Source organism: Cnephaeus nilssonii (genome assembly GCF_951640355.1).
Source record: "Cnephaeus nilssonii genome assembly, chromosome: 3".
In the NCBI taxonomy this organism is placed as follows: domain Eukaryota; kingdom Metazoa; phylum Chordata; class Mammalia; order Chiroptera; family Vespertilionidae; genus Cnephaeus; species Cnephaeus nilssonii.
In genome coordinates, this window is record NC_137074.1 from 7,332,534 (window position 1) to 7,351,165 (window position 18,632).

Here is an 18,632-nt window from a genome sequence, read left to right on the forward strand (position 1 = left end):
CTCTTTGGCCCCTGGAGTGTGGCTCTCCCACAAAATACCACGGCCTGGGCGAGTCTATTTTGAAGAAGTGGCGTTAGAAGAAGTTTTAGGTTTAAAAAATTTGGCTCTCAAAAGAAATTTCAATCGTTGTCCTGTTGATATTTAACTCTGTTGACTAATGAGTTTGCCGACCACGGGTTTAGAGCATCGACCTGATATGCCAAGGTTGTGGGTTTGATCCCAGTCAGGACACATACAAGAATCAACTAATGAATGCATAAATACGTGCAACAACAAACTCCTATTTCTCTCTCCCTTCCTCTCTCTCTCTAAAAATCAATCAATAAAAATTTTTAATATTTAAAAATACAGAAATAAATGAGTGGGAACAAAGCCCAAGGAATCCCCCCAAAGTAAAGCATGTAGAAACCAAAAAAGGATCGAAAAAGTGAGAAAAATATCATTAGGAGTGTGTGAGAAAACCAAGAGATTTAAAACCCTTGCCCAGCCAGTGTGGCTCAGTGGCTGAGTACTGACCTATGAACCAGGTCACGATTAAATTCCTGGTCAGGGTACATGCCTGAGTTGCGGGCTTGATCCCGAGTGGCAGCGGGTAAGAGGGTAGGGGAGGCATGCAGGAGGCAGCCAATCAATAATTCTCTCTCATCATTGATGTTTCTCTCTCTCTCCCTCTCCCTCTCTGAAATAAATTAAAAAAAAAAAAATTTAAAGAAAAACAACCACTAGAAAGACAGAGTTCCCCCCCAGCTCTGCTCTGATCTACTGACCTTTGCTCTGGGCACCACCCTATACTGTCAGGTATGTGTAAGCAAAAGGGCCTCCTCAGACCGCCGTGCCCACCCCCCCCCAACCCCCCCCCCCCCCGCACCACACCCCACTTCAGGGCTCGCTCCCAATCTGGGCGGAGATGCCCAGGACTGACCTGTCAGACCCGTGCTCTACCTGCCCACAGGGAACACCATGAGTGTTTGATGCAAAAGCTCAAGATGAGCACAGGAAGAACAGAGTTGGGTTTTTTCCAAATAAATGAACCAGTTCCTTTTTAAAATTTCACGAATTTACAAGGGGCATAAATAGGTGTGGACAAACCCTTCTGGAAAGGGCTGGGCGATAACCAGCTTAGGCTCTGCAGGCTGTCCTTCCCGCCAGCTCCCCACTCTGCCGCGGAGCAGAGCAGACAGACCACACACCTGAACGAACAGGCGTGACTGCACCCCGTAACGTTTCATTTATGGACACAAGAATTGGAATTGCATATGATTTTCACGTAGCATGCAGTATTACCTTTCTTTTGATTTTTACAGCCATTTAAAACTGTGAAAACCATTCTTAGCTCGGAGGCTGTACAGCCAGGAGCGGACAGGATCTGGTCTGCGGGCCAGTTTGCTGACCAGTCTTAAGACACGACATTAACAAGACCAAACCTAAATTTCTCCTAAAACCAAGAATTTCAAAGCAGGTTATTGATGAGAACACCCCTGGGCCCAATGCAGTGCTAACAGGCAGGCCCCTCCTGCAGGGGGACCATGGCCCGGGCAATCCCCTCCACCCTGGGGACCCCCATTTCACCCCAGGCACCCCCGCCACCTGAGCACCACCCCTTGCTCCTGAACGAGTTTTGTCCGACCCCGCGCTTGGGGCTGCTCCTGTGGGAAGCGATCCTGAGCACGGCACAAACAGTAGTTTTCAGATCAAAGTAAAACAAGGCACTGAGGAAAAATGTGAAGCACCGGCTTTGATACACAGAACGAGTTGTTTCCACGGACCTCATGAAACCCCACACCGAAGAACTTTTTCTTCAAATCAGAGTGAACTGCTCAGTCACAAACAGTACACTCATCAAACACGGCTTTGCTCAGTGTATTCTGAAATTAGTTCCACATGTTGCTGCTAAACATTTCCAGAAGCTGCAAAAGCTCTTTATTGATTGGTGATTTAATTCAGCTGACACCCTGCTCTTTGTGACATGTGTGCAAGGTTCAAATCAATCAATGCACATGTCATCAACCATTTCCCTGCAGAATTCCCATATTCTACATGTTCTCACGTCCTGAAAAAGTCCAGTTCTCCGCTGTGTGTCCGCCAAGCCTGCACGCCTGCAGCTGAGCAGGAGCCCTCGCTGCGGGGGACGGACACATGCCAGGCTGGGGGAGGAACTGAGACTCCATGCTGCTCAGGTTGACGGGCCTGCGTGGGGAGCTGCGCCAAGGACAGTGCAATCCACCCTCCAGGACCACTGATGGGAACATGCAAATGCCCCTCACGCTGGTGTGACACCATTTGTATGAACTCCCCTGGAAGGAAGTGTGCCCGGCATGGGTGGCATTATGGGAAGAGCAGAAACACCAACCAGTGCCAGGAACAGGCTCACACGTCCCCCACCATGAAGATGAAGTGCTTCCAGGCACCGAGCTGCTCACCTGTAGCGTCTCCCCCGTCCGGCTTCCTTGCAACCAGAGGATGCTCAAGACACCTCTGCTCAGCGACAGAATGTTCTAGAGCCCAGGACACCCTCAGTTACTGGGCCAGCCCAGGAGTCTGGGGAGCTGTATGGACCTCGCTGCCACCAAGCGGAGTGGGCGGTGATGTGCCCCTTTTTTCCTCAAAGGGAGCTGCTGGCCAGGAGGGGACATGTTAAAGCTACTCGGCTTCTCCAGGCCAGAAGCCGTCACCAGGGCTAGGACGAGCCACTCCAGGACGCCTCCCCGGTCTTCACCTTCTTGGTCTGCCCGTTGGGCCCGGGGGGCGGGTTCTTATGCCGCTTCTTCCGAAGCTGCTGTTGCAACCTCTCCTCTTTCTTCTTCAGGTAAGTGGTCACGTTGTCAAAGGTGGCCTTGTACAGACTGCTAAAGCCCTCGTCCACGCCAGCAGAGCCTGTGCGGGGGGAACAAGAGTAGAGGCCCAGTGGGACGGTGACGCAGGACATCGTGGGACGCCGCCTCTAACAGCGGGATCTGGTGGGCCTGCCAGGCCCTCCTGCAACAGGGAATCCACCCAGCAACCACCCAGTCTCTGTGGACTCTGGCGCCTTCTCCAAGGTGACTCTCATGAGGCCCCACTGGTAGCCGCACAGCTGGATCTCAGACTCGCTTCTCAGAGAACACAAACTTCTGCTATTCCTGAGACCCCCTCACCTGCTGGGAACTCCACAGGGCCCGTCAGGGAGGCACAGGCCTGTGCCCCTCAGGCATGACCTTCACCTGCCCGCAGGAGTGACCTCCCTGCTCCCTCGGCTCCCCTACCCTTCGGTGATTTTCAAGGTCAACTTGCCTTCCGCGTGCTCTCTCCAGACTCCCCCCGACCTGCACTGCAAGCAGGTGGTTTCTCTGCAGAGCCTCTTAGGACAATTAAGCTTAGCTGGGGCCCAGCTGCATGAGGTGATCTCAGCAGGACGTGCAGGCCAGGCCCCAGCGGCAGGGACAGCATGTGCCAGGCAGGGAAGGGCTTGTTAGTGATGCTTCCACCTGGGTCCCCAAAATTCCTGCTGCAGGTCCACTTTCCCAGTGTGGCCCTCGTAAATCAAGACAGCCCCAACCCCTCCACCCTAAGAGAAAGGATGGAACTTAATCCTGGGATCAGAGCCGATGAGCATGGAGAATGCTTTGCATGGGGAACGCTTTGCATGAGGAATGCTTTGCATGGGGGACACTTTGCATGGGGAATGCTTTGCATGGGGGACACTTTGCATGGGGAATGCTTTGCATGGGGGACACTTTGCATGCACATTGAGATCACTGCTCCTGTAAAGAGACTCTGAATCCATGCTAGGTCCTCTCTGGAGCTCCCAGGAACCCAGACTGGCTTTGCAAGATGTCTTCTGAGCATCAGTTTCGTGATTGGAATGAAGGCACCTGAATTCCAGTGCTGAGCTACAAATTCCCCTTCAGACACTGTCACTTCAAGTCTCTCCCCAAGAGAAGCAGAAGGGAAAACAACCAAGAGTAGGGGTTCCGCCTTCTATGAGTGCAGACAGATGGGGTCTCACCGTGTTCTCTCTCTGACAGGATCCCAGCGCAGCCACCTCAGCACACACTGTGGGCCCTGTGACTGACAAGGCTCACAGAACCCACAGCCTCGCCGCCCTCACTGAATGCAGAGGCTGGTGGGGGGACCTGTCTTCTCCCGCTGCTCTCCCCTCTCCCCTCGGCCTGATGTGCTTGTGAGCACCTGCCCTGGGCTGTGAAAACCCTCAGCGACTCAGCGACCCCGGAGATTGCCCCACACCTGACCTCCTGGCCCAGAAGCTGCACGCACTGTGGAGCCGCTCAATGCCACCAGCTGGGCCTGTGGGTGGCTCCCAGTCCCTCTGGCGGCCACAGGGGCACTGGCCCTGCCTGGGGGCCTGCCACCCAGCTCTGGAGGCAGAAAGGCGGCCGCTGCTCTGACTCAGACCACAGGTCACACGCAGCTCGGCTGTCCTGTCGGTCACACCTGGTTAGTCACACCGAGCATTTCTGCCCGGGTGTGGGTTACCTCCTCGGTGTCCCCCACAGGGACACGTGCACACCCCCACACACCCTATATTCTCACAGCTTCCTACTGTGCACCGCATCCTAGAATCTGCTTTGTCGGCTGTTTCCCTGAAACACAGGCGGCGCCCTCACCTTCCAGCATGGCCCAGTGCCCGCGGAGCTGCGTGCAGACGGTCCTCACCGTGGCATCTTCAGGCACAGGCTGGAGGCAAAGGGAGAACCTGTATCAGAAGGTGCTGCCGCCACAATAATGGGCAGAGCTGCCGGGCCCGGACTGCGGGGCCTGGGAAGAGACCCTGTAAATCTTGACATGAGACCAGGTGAAGCCGGCTCACCAAGCACGGCAGCCACACCTCGTCAGGATAAAACCCACGACATGAGGGCTGCTGGCACCTCACGTACTGGCTTGTTGGGTGTGACTTTATCTACGAAGCCTGGCAGACCTGACAGGTACCAGCTGGTGGCACTCTGTTCTCTGCCACTTCCCAGATAACACCCCTGAAAGGTTCAGTGGTCCCTGTGGACACTCGGCCAAGCGAGCGTCTGTGAGGATAGGAAAGGCACGCTTTTCCCGATCCTTCCCCACGGCGGTCCTGCCAGACACGGGACAGGAAGGAGAGGACGCCCCCACTTTAAGGATGTGGGGCCGACTCAGAGAAGGGGCGGGGTTCACACACCTTCCTCCAAACCCAGAGGCTCCTCTAACCAGTGGGGCCCCTGCCCCAGGCACAAGGCCATGCTAAGCTGCAAACTTAAGGATGACACACCAAGTATCAGCTTCTCTGATTAAAAATAATAAAATAAAATAAAAACAGTGTGACCAGGACAGGAACAGAGAAAACATGCCAGTTTGGGATGGTGAGCCTCCCAAAAGGCCACTGCAGGCTCAGGACACTGGACAAGCTGGCCGGGTACCCAGCTCCCTTCTCCCAGGTCACAAGTCCCACGACCGCCCACCCAGGACACACCCTCTGGCATCAAGGCTCAATCAGCTGAAAGGTATGAGAGCTGTGGCCCTGCCCCCACCCCAGGCTCAGGGGACAGCAAGGGCCCAGCACAACTCACCTGCCACTGGCCGTCCACAGGCCTGCAGAGCACGAGGGGGGCTTCCCGGCAGTCCTGCAGCACCCACAGCCCCCGGCTCTCCTCGAAAGCAACGTCCCACACTCTGTGCGGGAAAGACAGCTGCTGCTTGTAAACCAGCTGCCGCCTGGGGGCCTCCAGCTGGAAGATGTAGACCACAGGGACACTTCCGCGAGAAAGAGAGGGTGATCGTTACAACTCCCACAGCCCACACCGCCAGCAGCTCAGCCTCAGCCGGGCCTGCCCCAGCCAGAGACACAGTCCTCGCCAACGTTCTGGCTGCAATTGCACAAAACCCTGAGCTAGAAGCACGCAGCTGAGCGCTCCCAGACCCTGAGCCACAGACTGTGAGGTAAGGAACATCCGAGTCACCAAGTCCTGGGATCACTTGTTACACAGCAAGGACAGCCAATACAGAGCCAGGCCGTTCCACCTGCAGGCAGCAGACAGAACACTTCCTGGAGGCACTCTCACCTTCTCTAAACCTGCACCCTTATTTCTAAGACTAGAGGTCTGGTGCATGAAAATTCATGCACTGGAGGGGGGTTCCCTCAGCCTGGCCTGCCCCCTCTCACGGTCCGGGAGCCCTCAGGGGCAGGAGGCAACCTGGTGATCAGGGGAAGGCTACGCCCCCATCACACCTCTGCTGCTGCCACTGCTGGCAGCGCAAGCCTCGGCCTGGCCCTGGTTACCTGTGCCTCGGGCTGGCCCTGGGCAGCTGGGCAGCCGCCATATGAGGCTTGCCTTACGCCTCAGGCATTGGCTGGGCAGCCGCCATCCAAGGCTTGCCTGCACCTAGGACCGGCCCTGGGCAACTGGGTAGCCACCATCCAAGGCTTGCCTGCACCTCGGGCCGGCCCTGGGCGGATGGGCAGCCACCATCCAAGGCTTGCCTGCACCTTGGGCTGGCCCTGGGCCACTGGGGGACTGGAGGGCTAAGAGGACTGGGGGACTCCGAAGGCAGGCATGCAGAGCGGCCGGACCCACCTGGCAGCAGGCCTAGCCGTGCTGCACGCCTGCTGCCCAGGAGGGGCTGAGGGTACTGGGCGCCACCATCTTGTGGCTGTGGGTGCCGCCATCTTTGAGGGCATGACAGTCAATTAGCATATTCCCTCTTTATTACATAGGACAAGCTAAGATGACCTCCCTAGACTTGTTATGAGGACAATTGAGGAGCAGAGCACAGAGAAGATGCTCAGGAGGAAGCAGCTAAGGGCATGTGCTACCTAATCCATCTCACCAACCACTGGCCTTCAGGTGGGTCTACCGAGACCGCTCTCAGTGGGACTGACTGAGGCAGACTCTACCACAATCTACCCTTAGGTGAGATTGATCACACACAAAAGACCCATCCGAGGCCTTGCTGTCCATTAAGCCAGTGGATTTAAATAGCTTGTAAAAGACTGCCTGCCTATAGAACCCTCACCCACACGCCACAGCAACTTCAGAAAGGGAGACACACACCCAGCCCCCACAGGGAGCTGTGGTCCCAATACACCAACTAAAACCTCCCGATTTAGGAGACAGAATGTGGGGCCAATGGAACAATCCACGTACTCCCTCCCTTACAGGCTGGAGACCAGAAGCAGTGAGCTTACCAATCACACAGCAGCGCCACACAGCTGTCCCGGCTCCAGTAAGTGATCCTGGATGCGGCAAACCTCTGCAAGGAAAGCAGCAGCTTAACTGCACGTCAGGGACCAACGCCGGCCTGTTCCGCTCCCACTGAGCACGCGCTGCAAGTCTGAGTTCCCACACATGGTCCCGGATGAGAGAGAAGACTAGAGAGAGAAGAGTGCTAGAACTTTCTGCAAACTACGGAGGGAAAAGAAAGGCAAGGACTTGCCCGGCCGGCGTGACTCAGTGGTTGAGCATCGACCTATGAACCAGGAGGTCATGGTTTGATTCCCGGTCAGGGCATATGCCTGGGGTTGTGGGCTTTGATCTCCAGTATGGTGTACAGGAGGCAGCCAATCAGTGATTCTCTCTCACCATTGATGTTTCTCTCTCTCTCCCTTCCTCTCTGAAATCGATAAAAATATTTTTTAAAAAGAAAAAACAAAAGGTAAGGGCTGATTTCCTGTTCCACAGTAACGCCAACATGCCGGGCACGTGGCAAAAGCCTCTCCGTGGTCTGGCCCTCCCTCCAGACAGCAGAATGTCTCCAAAGCCAACGGAACTGGTCAAAAAGCAAGAACGAAGGGAACAGAGAACACAAGTGGAAAAGAAGGGGAATTCGTACAGGCCACCAAAAAACAAAAAAACAAACAAAAAGAAGTGGATTGTTCGATACAGACACAACTGCCGACAGCCTACAGGTGCCCACACGTCCAGCAAGGATGAAACACTGGGCACCAGTCAGAAATGGAAAGGAAAAGGCCTGGCATCCACAAGGCGCAAGCAGGGCAGGCGCCTGAGAGGCAGGGCTGCCCCCGGTCCTGCAGGCCGGTGTCACCTTTAGAAAGAGCTCACATCAACCTCGCTGCTGGAGCATCAGGTTAAGTGAGGCACACAGGTGAGAAGTTAGCAGGAAAAAATCAGGCCTGTTTGCTGCAGCTTCCATGACTGCAGGGTGCGAGCAGGAGGCGCCTGTGGGGCAGCAGAGCAGCTGGAGCCACTGGCCTGGTCCCTGAAGGTGCTCAGCTAGGGGTCCTAGGAACCTTGGCCTGGGTCAGACCCAGCCTGCCCCCTTTGAGGACCTGTGAGGGCAGCTGCCATAGAGTGTCTCAGAGCAGACAACAGAAATGAGAAGCCAAGCCGAGGACCAGGCAGACAAGCCCTGCACTTCACACCCAGGTCTTATCAGACATGCGGGAGAGCAGAGTTCCACATGGGGACTGCAGGGGACAGGGCATGGTGCCCCTGGGGACAGGCAGAGGGTACCCAGCTCTGCAGGACTGAGCAGTCCTTCCCTCCCTCCCCACCAGGACCAGGCGGGCCTCTGGGAAGCTGGCAGGGCCGTCCACGTGACCACCCCGGACCCTGGCTGCACAGAATAGCTCAGGAGCATCAGAGCTGGGTGCCCAGGAGCACAGACTCCTAGGCATCCTGAAAGGCAGCCCACACTTTCCCCCTGAAAATCTCCTTGGCAACCAAAGACCCAGACAACCTGAACTGGGGGGTCATGAGGTTAATCCATGACGGACAACAGAATGCTGAGTGGGTAGCAGCCGGCTGCCCAGCTGATAAAACCACAGCAAGGCTCTCTGCTCTAGCCCCACTATTTTTTCCATTTCCAAGTGGATTAGGGGCCTTTCTATAATTAGTTGTTCAAATGCAAACATGGTAAGAATATAAATTATTTCCCACTTACTTGACTAGCTGCCTAGAATTTGAAATACACGATTTCGCCCAAGCTGGGAAAGTTCCAGCTGCACTAACAGCAGAGAAACGTTTCCAACGTAAACATTTTTTTTCTCAAGACCCGAGTGACCGGAGAGGCACCCTGCAGCCCCCCAACCCAGACAAACTCGGTTACCTTGTCGCTCCAGGGCCCCGCTGGCTCCTGCAGGCTGGTCAGGTGACAGCAGTGCAGCTCTTGGCCACGTCTGTACTCCCAGAGCCGCAGGGTGCGGTCCTGCACACAAGGACAGGTCAGCAGACCTCTCAGGGGCATGGCACCCTCCCCAAGCACCCAGGCTTCCCCCAGGTCGTGGGGATGGTAACTCTGGGACAACCAGAGCACCCTTCTCAACCAACGGCTCTTTGCTCTAAAGAGCTCATGCAAGTCATTCAGAAAAATGGGCCTGGCCAGTGTGACTCTGGTTGAGCGTTGACCTATGAACCAGGAGGTCATGGTTCAATTCCTGGTCAGGGCACAAGCCTGAGTTGCAGGCTCAGTCCCTAGCAGGGGGCTTGCAGGAGGCAGCCAATCATTGATATTTCTCTCTCTCTCTCTCTCTCTCTCTCTCTCTCTCTCTCTCTCTCTCAAATCAATAAAAATATATTTTAAAAAATATTTTAAAAAAAATTTTTATAGAAAGAAAAATGGGTAGCCACACACAGCAAAATAAGCAAAGGACACATGGCAACATGATGTCACATGCCAGGTTATATTTGGGACGAGTATGCACACACATGAGCATACACATGCATAAACACACGGGCACATCAATGATCAGGCATTTGCACAAGGAGAAACACATGGGGATACTGAGCATGTGTTAGCAGCAGTGGTGACCAAATCCAGGTCCCTATAAGACTCAGAAAGGGTTCCTCTACCAACTGTTTGAAATGAGATCACGATGTTATTACAGATGTAACAATAGCCCTTAGAACGGACTCCCTGCACAAGACCCTCGAGCTGTACACACACAGACCTGTACACACACACCCCAAGTTCACAGCCACAGCAGGAGCAAGGCCCAGCCGCTCTAAAATGCAGAAAACAAGCACCACCTAGTGGACGGCCACCAGTGAAAAAGGAACACTGACTCCAAACCACGACTGGGAACAAAGGACAAGCTCTTGGCTGCGAGCATGGCTCCTGCCCGGTCACCACAGAGGAACCCAGAGGGGCCCGTGGCGGAGTGGCACTCACCCCGGATGAGGACAGAAGCAGCTCAGGGTGGTCGGGCACCACGAAGATGCGGCTCACGAACCTGCAGCACAGAGAAGCAGAGTGAGCCGCTGCTGCCGTGACCTCCGCACGACTCCTGCCACCTCAGAGACAAGCCTGTGCTCCCAAACCCCTGACCTCCAACAAAACTGATGAGTAACGTGTAACTGGTGATGGCCGTGTGGACAGTGAGGCGGAGCCTGGAGCTCGCTGGCCGTGTCTTCTCAGGAACCCAACAACACAACAGCCTCCACCAAGGGCGGCCCTAGGACCCAATGAAGCCCGGCCACCCTGCTGGACAGACCCTGTGCTCCTCTCAGCTGCCTGCACACAGCACCAGCCGCCTTCCATGCCGGGGAGAGACATGAAAGACAGTGGGGGACGGAGGAGCAGCAACACTGCCCGAGGCCAGGCTCAGACCAGCTGTCCCTCAGCCTGAGGAACCACCTCGCCCAGACACCCAGCTCGGGCAGAGGGAGACTCACTCAGCGTGCCCCAGGCAGAAGGACTCGATGTTGTGCGGGGCCAAGGCCCAGCTCACCCGGATCTTCTCGTCCCGGTCGGCGGTGAGGACATAGCGGTCGTCAGGACTCACGGCCTGTGCGAGGGTGAGAAAGGACAGATGCAGTCACAGGACAGCCAGAGCCACTCCCCTCCACCACCACCCCTCAGACCTCTTTCTCCAGCCCCCATTCCATATCCATGAAGACACCACCTCAACACAATGCCTTACTGCCACCCATGCCTTCCTGTCCCCCATGCCTTCCTGTCCCCCATGCCTTCCTGTCTCCGGCACCGGAGTCACCTTCTTCTCCCTCCTATTTCACAGTCGCCAAGTCCTGACTCCCCCCATTATACCTGCATGTCCCCGTGGGAACCCACCCCAGTTCCACCACCCATGGCTACTGCCCAGCCCCCACTGGGACTGCTCCTGGCTCAGGAGCTGGGAGGACACCATGGAGATGCCCGTGAAGCATGAAGGATGAACTCTGACCTCATGACTGCGCCCCTCCACTGTATCACCCTGACCTGGGCTGACCTCATGTCCGGAACCACCCAGCGCCTTCCTCACTCGCCCTGCTGTCAGCCTCACGTCCCGGGATCCCAATCCTCCTGCTCATGTATCTGCAAAGGGCTGTCCCTGCCACAGGAGGACCCGCACCCACCCAGCCGCTCAGCGCAGACCCCCGCCCCCGCCCCACCTGAGCCCGACCACAGCAGAGTTACTAAGCACTTCGACCACCACATACCACATCCAGCAGCATCGACAGGTGCCCAAGTTCAAGTTTGCCGTATTCGTTGGGCTCCAGCACTGAAAAGGAGTAAACGTCCCCAGACTTGTCTGCCACCAAAACCTTCTCCTCAGAGGCCGTGAACGTCAGGGCCGTGCACCTCCTCACCACGGTCCTAGGAGGCCAGAGAGAGGCCCAAGGTTGGCTGACAGACTGACACAGGTCAATGCAAGATCCTGCAACAGCCCTGCAAGCCGTGCGCCCCCAGCATGTGGAACTCAGATGTCAGAATGAAATGGAAACTGAAGCCTAAAGGAATTTTGACCCCAACACACCATCCAAACAGGCCCCTGTGCTTCTCGGGAGCACAGGGACACAAGGACAGGAAGGCCGGAGGCCGCCCAGGCATCGCTGCCAGAGGACCCGCAGCCTGAGGACCGCAGGAGGAGGCACAATAAACATGGTAAAAACAATGACGAGAGACAATCAGGCTCCGGGTAAGATTCCTCAAAATTCTCCCAGCCCTGTGATTTCAACAATGGCCGTGCCCATTCTAATAAGCCAATTAAGCAGCTGTGACATCCCAGCCACAGTGCTCTGGAGGAGCAGCTAGCACAGTCCTCCAGGGGCGCTGGGCTGGGATCCAAGGAGCTCAGCCACCCGAGAATCCAGCCCCACCTTCACCCAACCCCCCACGCAGCACCCCTCCCACCCAGCTTCTGCCAGACTCCGCATCATGTCCCTTTGTCTTGCACCAGATGGCGGCTTTCAGCTGCTCAGGCTAAATTGGGCCTGGCAATGATTCCAGGATGCAGCTGAGCTTTACAGAGTAGGTTTAGGGGTTTGGGTCCAGGGGAGTCAGGTAGCATAGTGGTCGGCAAACTGCGGCTCGCGAGCCGCGGTTTGCCGCTCTGTTGACTAATGAGTTTGCCAATCACTGACCTAGACTCTCGATTCCAATAATTACAGGCTGTTGTTGTTCCTTGTGATTAAGCCCCTATCCCAGTGGTCGGCAAACTCATTAGTCAACAGAGCGGCAAACTGCCGACCACTGAGGTAACAGAAGGGAGAGGAAGGGCAGGTCATAGGACAGGACAGTTAGGAGGCCTCCGGGCTTCCCCAGGGGAAAGTACCCTGGGGAAGGCAGAGGCCACAGCAATCTTCCGCCTACACAGGGTCTCCTACAGGGTCCCTACACAGGGTCTCCTACACAGGGTCTCCTACAGCGTCTCCTACACAGGGTCTCCCATAGGGTCTCCTACACAGGGTCTCCTACACAGGGTCTCCTACACAGGGTCTCCTACAGGGTCTCCTACACAGGGCCCCTACACAGGGTCTCCTACACAGGGCCCCTACACAGGGTCTCCTACACAGGGCCCCTACACAGGGTCTCCTACACAGGGCCCCTACACAGGGTCTCCCACAGGGTCTCCTACACAGGGTCTCCTACAGGGTCTCCTACACAGGGTCTCCTACAGAGTCTCCTATACAGGACCTCGTATACAGCGCCTCGGCACCCTCCCCTCCCTTCATGGAGTGCCTGGGTTCAAAAGCTCCCCACAGCACACATCCCAGCAGCCACTCTCCCCATCTTTAGACCCTGTGGGTAGAACAAACCCAGATCTGATGTCCAGAGGCTCTACCTTTTCCAGGGGCTTGTATCATTTGAATACAGGTGTTTTATAAAATGGTGTGGTTTCGTGTGTAAGATTTCTCATTAATACATCAGAAATATAAAATACCGCCGAAACCAGTTTGGCTCAGTGGATGGAGCGTCGGTCTGCGGACTGAAGGGTCCCAGGTTCGATTCCGGTCAGGGGCATGTATATTGGTTGCGGGCACATCCCCGGTGGGGGTTGTGCAGGAGGCAGCTGGTCGATGTTTCTCTCTCATCGATGTTTCTAGCTCTCTATCCCTCTCCCTTCCTCTCTGTAAAAAATCAATAAAATATATTTTTAAAAAAAAAAGAAATATAAAATACCAAAATAGAAAACAACATGTCCTCATCTTTTATTCAAAAAACCTTGTTTTTCTGGCCTCAGTTCTGAGCCTGAAGTCCTTCTGACTTGCCCAGTTCACAGGTTCTCTGCTCTTTGTCACTCTAAACTTTACCATGAAAAATGTCATTGCTACCCATAATTTCCTTCTCAGCTTTTCCTCAGAACCTCCAAGGTGAAGTTTTAAAGCAGCTGCAGTAAGGACGTGCCCGCTGGAAGCTGTAAATTCCCACAGTAGGACACACTGTGTAACCCGAGGAACCAAAAAAGCTGTCTTCACCTCCCTGATCCCATCCACACCCCCGACGCTGCACTGGTCAGGTCCTGCCGCAGAGAAACCACAGACCTGCAGCAGACATGGGCCCCGGGCTTTGAAAAGTATGCCGGCACGCAAGCGCCAGGAACAGGCTCACCCAGCCTCCACAGCCCTGAGCGGCTGTCTCCACGCTGAGCTACCGAAAGGCCATGTGCAAGTAACCGGTGTATGGGCTCCTCGACCACAAATGGGAACCTGAGTTCCCTAACACATAACCAGATGAGAAGGGAGCAGCCCAGTGGGAAAGCAAAGCTCGCTTCGAGAAGCCAGCGCACAAGACACTGGTTCTTAAGAATAAAATGTGCTCCCCTCACTCACACTTACGTAAACAGGACACCAACTTCCTTCTACCAGACTGTCTGTCGCCATTTTTGGAACTTCTCCTACAGATAAATGAGGTTTATTATGTTTGGGAACACCAGGAGACACCAGGGACACAGGCACAGAGGGCCGATGTTGTGAGAAGGCGGTCAGAGGACAGCCATCTACAAGCCAAGGAGAAAGGCCTCCGGGCAAACCCTGCCGACAACTTGATCTCAGAATCCCAGCACCAGAACTGTAAGGAAGAACTCTGGTTTTTTTACGCTGTGGTGTTTGTCACGGAGGCCCAAGCAGAGAAAGACAGCTACCATCCTCTGTGACTGCTCTCACTGGCTTGCTTCTCTCTGGCTTGCTTCCCATCCTCACATCCCTCCCTCCTTCCCACAGGCTGTGGAAGCAACTCAAAACCAAGGCCAAGTACAAGGATCCCTGTTGGAGAAGCTCAGTCAGACCCCCAAGGCCCCTTGCAGTATTTACCCCAAATCCTGAAAGCACTTATCTTCTAGAATCTAAACACTGGCTAATGTCCAGGCTATTTAGGCAAGAAGATGCTGCCTAACAGGCCTTTCAAGTTAAGGATGATGTGAATTCATAGCAGTCGGCTACAAAAAGCGATTCATTATCAATTATAACCTGCATACATGGCAGCAAACTTTCACGTTACATTACAGGGAAACTAACTGCCTGTGGGGAGAACTGGAGAGAGGAGGTGGAGAGAGATTTACAATTCACTGTACATCCTATATCCTTCTGTTGAATTTGTCTTTTAAAGCTGTTAAGTCATCTATTACGGTCATCTATTGCCTGATATATGAAAACACACATAAGATAAAAATGGAATACTGTTACCAGGCTTTATTTTTAACCTGAATGGAACACAGGGCAGAGTGGGTATTCCTTGCTTGTGATGTCACCTGGAATTTGGCTTTTTATTCTTCTCTTAGGAAATGAGATGAAATAAAAATTTAAAGAGCATAGCTGTCCCCAACACAAAGGGAAATTCCTTAGTCTTGGTCATTTAGTAATTCAAACATTACAACCGGCACGTGTTTTCCTGATTATCAAGGGACATTTAAACCATGCAGCTTCAGGGAAGACAGAAAGAGGGGACAGGGGCTGACTCCGCCCTTCCAAACTGACTGGGATCAGCTTCCAGACTCCTGGCCAGCAGTTATGAGTGAGAACCATGTCCCCACCCCTGTCACAGGCCCTGGGCATACAACTGGAGCTACGTGTTAGTTGCATATTATAACCGTTACTGTCACTACTGTTATTGGCAAGCAAGTGTAAGTTGTGTGTTCAACAGGGTAATTATTCAACATTAGCATTTCATACCTGACACTCAGACATTGCCATGGTTTTGTACGGAAAAGAATCAGACGCTTACTGTCATCGGTTAAAGCAAAATAGCTGCCAGACTTGGAGAAGGTGGACGCCAGGATCGTGTCACTCCCCTTCTCCACGGGCTGTCCGTCCTCCCTGAGAAAGAAGGAGAACGGTGAGGCCTTAGCTGAGAAAGGCTGCATTCCTCTAGGCCAGCCTTGTTCATCTTTAATGTGTACAGAGGTAGAAAACGCCTGAGGTTCATGCAGCCAGACTATCAGACCTATTAGGGGACATGGGGAGGTTCAAACAGTCTAATGTTTAAGGAGTAAAAGCTACCTGAACAGAACAATTTCTCAGTGTACACACCAAAATAAAAAGAGCTGAGGTGGAAGGACCCACGTGGTCTACTCCCTCATGGACACGAACTAATCAAGACTAGAAGCAGGAGCCCAGCCGGCGTGGCTCAGTGGTTGAGTATCAACCTATGATCTAGGAGATCTCGGTTCAATTCCCGGTTAGGGCACATGCCCAGATTGCAGGTTCCATCCCCAGTAGGGGGTGTGCAGGAGGCAGCCAATCAATGATTCTCTCTTATCATTGATGTTTCTATTTCTCTCTCCCTCTCCCTTCCTCTCTAAAATCAATGAAAATATATTTTAAAAATTTTTAAAAAGACTAGAGGCAGGGATTAAATAATAATTTTTAAAAAGCTGAGCCACATGACCAATTCTAGTAAAGAAAGTCACCATATAAAATCATCACACTTGCCCTAGATGGTTTGGCTCAGTGGATAGAGGGTCGGCCTGTGAACTGAAAGGTCCCAGGTTCGATTCCGATCAAGGGCACATGTCCAGGTTTTGGGATCGATCCCCAGTGGGAGACTTGCAGGAGGCAGCCGATCCATGGTTCTCTCTCATCATGGATGTTTCTATCTCTCTCTCCCTCTCCCTTCCTCTCTGAAATCAATAAAAATATATTTTAAAAAAATAAATATAAATAAATAAAATCATCATACTCTGCTTTTCTTACCTTTCAATTAGCTAAGTTAATTTCATGCAACTGCCCCCAGTGCACTTAAAACTGATTGCATTATTTCAAAGTGCCAATAAGATCGTTATTGACAAAAACTAGTTAAAAGTACTTAGAAAAGTCCTAATATTCTTAATGCCTAATTCGAAAGTCCCACATTTCTTTCCTGAGGTACCCAGTTTTCTACACAGCAAGGTAAAGAGAAATGAAGAGTTCAGTGAGAAGACAACCATCTCCTTCTTAGGCTATCAGGTCCCACTACTCAAACCATGAATCGAGTCCTGAGGAGACTTCCCCACTATCTCACCCTTTATTTTCTTGTGACTTCTTTTCTGCAGTACTGCAATCATATGTGAAGAGGCTGTCGTCATCATCACTGAAGAAAAGTAACAGAAAGATGTTTAAAAAGTACTTTGTTAATTAAAATGCTCATTTCTTTTATTTCCCTGGAACAGAAAAAGACTGGCCTACTCATTAAGTTAAGGGTCTCAGCCACAACAGGTAACTAACTGTCTGGGTTCGCTACCTCAGGCAACAGTTATGGAGCTTTATTCGCCTAATCTCTATTTGGGTTCGCCATACACAACTGGCATGGTTCTGCACAAAAATCCGTTTAGTGAAATGAGTGAGAACAAAAGTCAACAGAAAGTATCCTACTCTTTCAGGCACTAGCACATGAATGTAAAATGGTTATGTTTGAAGAAATGTGTTCTGATATTGTTTTCAGTGGGTTTTTTGTACCTAAATTTAAAACTGCCTTTTCTAGTTTAGAAAAATGTCTCACCCAAAAAAGCTCCCTTAGCTGCCAAGCACTGACAATACAGGAGCCCCCCATGTTCCCCATTACACCCTAAATTCTCTACTATATATCCCTCCCCCCACCCCCTTCTAGCTCACAGAAGGCATCTTGTACAAGTGTATAGCCTGTAAATGACTGCGCTTTAAACTCTTCACAGGGAGCACTGGAGCATAGAAAAGAGTAGTCCTCCAAGTCAGAAACTGTGCGGGCCACTAAGGAAGCAAGCAGATGGATGTCTCCCTGGGGCATGTGTGAGACACGGGGAGCCTCGAAAACAAAGTAATCTGGGATACGTGACAGGTTTGTGAGTAAATGTAACACTGAGTTGGGAGTCCTGAAACCAGGACACTGAACAGTGAGCACTGATAGTGCACTTGTTAGGAGCGTTGTCGGTTTCAAGCATGAGAATCAAAACCCTGAGAAAAGAAACGGGTGGAAACGGACCACTAACTAACATCCCTGAGGCTCCCGAGACAAGAACAATGGCGCAACGAACATTTCCTGATTTAAAAATCCCGAGCGCTGTGTACGCACTGGGGAACCATAGGAAAGCAAAAGCAGAACGGTGTGAAGGGCCACCAGGGAGGTGAGCGCTGCGGGCCCCGAGTGCACCCGCGAGTAAGGAGTGTCGCTGAAGACCCTCGAATCCTGAAGAGCGAGGAGGGCGGGGTCGCTAGATGCGGAGGGGTGAGAGGAAGCAAGGCGCCAACGCAGGGCGAGGGAGGCCAGCGGGAGTGCGCCCGAGAGCCAACCCCTCCAACCAGGCTACCTTCCTCCCCACGCTCCGATCTGGCGGGCGTCCCCGGGACCCCGCTTTGGCCCCATCCAACCCATCATTGGGGCCCACCTGGCCCCCTCAGACCAGCCATCGAGGGGGCGGGGCCCTGGACAGGTGGCCAGGGGAGCGCCCGGGGCGGTTCTGGGGAGAAAGGCTGGAAGGAATCGGTGCAGGCACGCAGCCAGGCCGAAGGGGCAGCGGAGGGCCCGAGGGCGGCGGCGGGACTCCCGCGGGGCACCCCAGCACGAGCGCAGCCCCGGGCGCAGGGAAATCGGGGTCTCCAGGCCCCGACGCGCGCCCGCAGCCTGGCTGCCTGCTCCAAGGCCAGACCCCTCACCTGCCCGCGGTGGTGGTGGCCAGGAACCGGCTGCCTCCCCGCACCACCAGCGCCTGCCCGCACAGAGCCAGTCCCGCGGAACTCGCCATGAGCCCAGCCGTCGCGCTAGCACCCACGTGCGCCGCCCAGCGCCTCTGCCCGACCGCGCCGGAAAGTGACGTTGCGCGCAGACGCAGCGAGGTGACAGGTCACCGGTGACAGCGCCGACCCCGGGCATGCGTAGAAGGTCTTCTCTCCCTCTTCAGCCTGCAAACCGGGTTTCCTGTCTCTTGGCGATTCAGGGTCTGTCGCTGATCAAGTTTGTCCGGGGGAATACACAGCACACGCGATAACGCTTGCTTGATGTTGGTCTTTTCCTCCAGACGGAATAGGCCGGCTCTGAAT

At 53.8% G+C, this 18,632-nt stretch overlaps 1 protein-coding gene across 2 annotated transcripts; it reads right to left on the minus strand.

Annotated features, from left to right (window-relative positions):
- Positions 1-889: 889 nt before the first annotated feature.
- On the minus strand, positions 890-18,383 carry WDR4 (WDR4 tRNA N7-guanosine methyltransferase non-catalytic subunit). 2 transcript variants are annotated; one of them, XM_079762951.1, is made up of 11 exons: positions 18,249-18,383; positions 16,642-16,710; positions 15,315-15,458; positions 11,364-11,520; positions 10,599-10,711; positions 10,096-10,156; positions 9,034-9,132; positions 7,154-7,218; positions 5,538-5,721; positions 4,605-4,674; positions 890-2,874 (listed from the first exon to the last, which is right to left on the minus strand). In XM_079762951.1, exons 1-11 carry the CDS (start codon positions 18,335-18,337, stop codon positions 2,678-2,680), a joined length of 1,248 nt encoding a protein of 415 aa, XP_079619077.1. In that variant the 5' UTR covers positions 18,338-18,383; the 3' UTR covers positions 890-2,677. The 2 variants fall into 2 exon arrangements, with proteins under 2 accessions (XP_079619077.1, XP_079619076.1); XM_079762950.1 differs by having other exon boundaries at positions 11,364-11,550.
- Between the last annotated feature and the right edge of the window lie 249 nt (positions 18,384-18,632).

What these genes read in the sequence shown, in the direction of transcription:
- WDR4 (XM_079762950.1), bottom strand. Translation starts at nt 18,337, where the DNA reads ATGGCGAGTTCCGCGGGACTGGCTCTGTGCGGGCAGGCGCTGGTGGTG. An exon ending in TGCTTCTGTCCTCATCCGGG is followed by an intron (nt 9,133 to 10,095) that starts GTGAGTGCCACT and finishes CCTTGTGTGCAG; the next exon opens with GACCGCACCCTGCGGCTCTG. An exon ending in GTGGCGCTGCTGTGTGATTG is followed by an intron (nt 5,722 to 7,153) that starts GTAAGCTCACTG and finishes TTCTCGCGGAAG; the next exon opens with TGTCCCTGTGGTCTACATCT.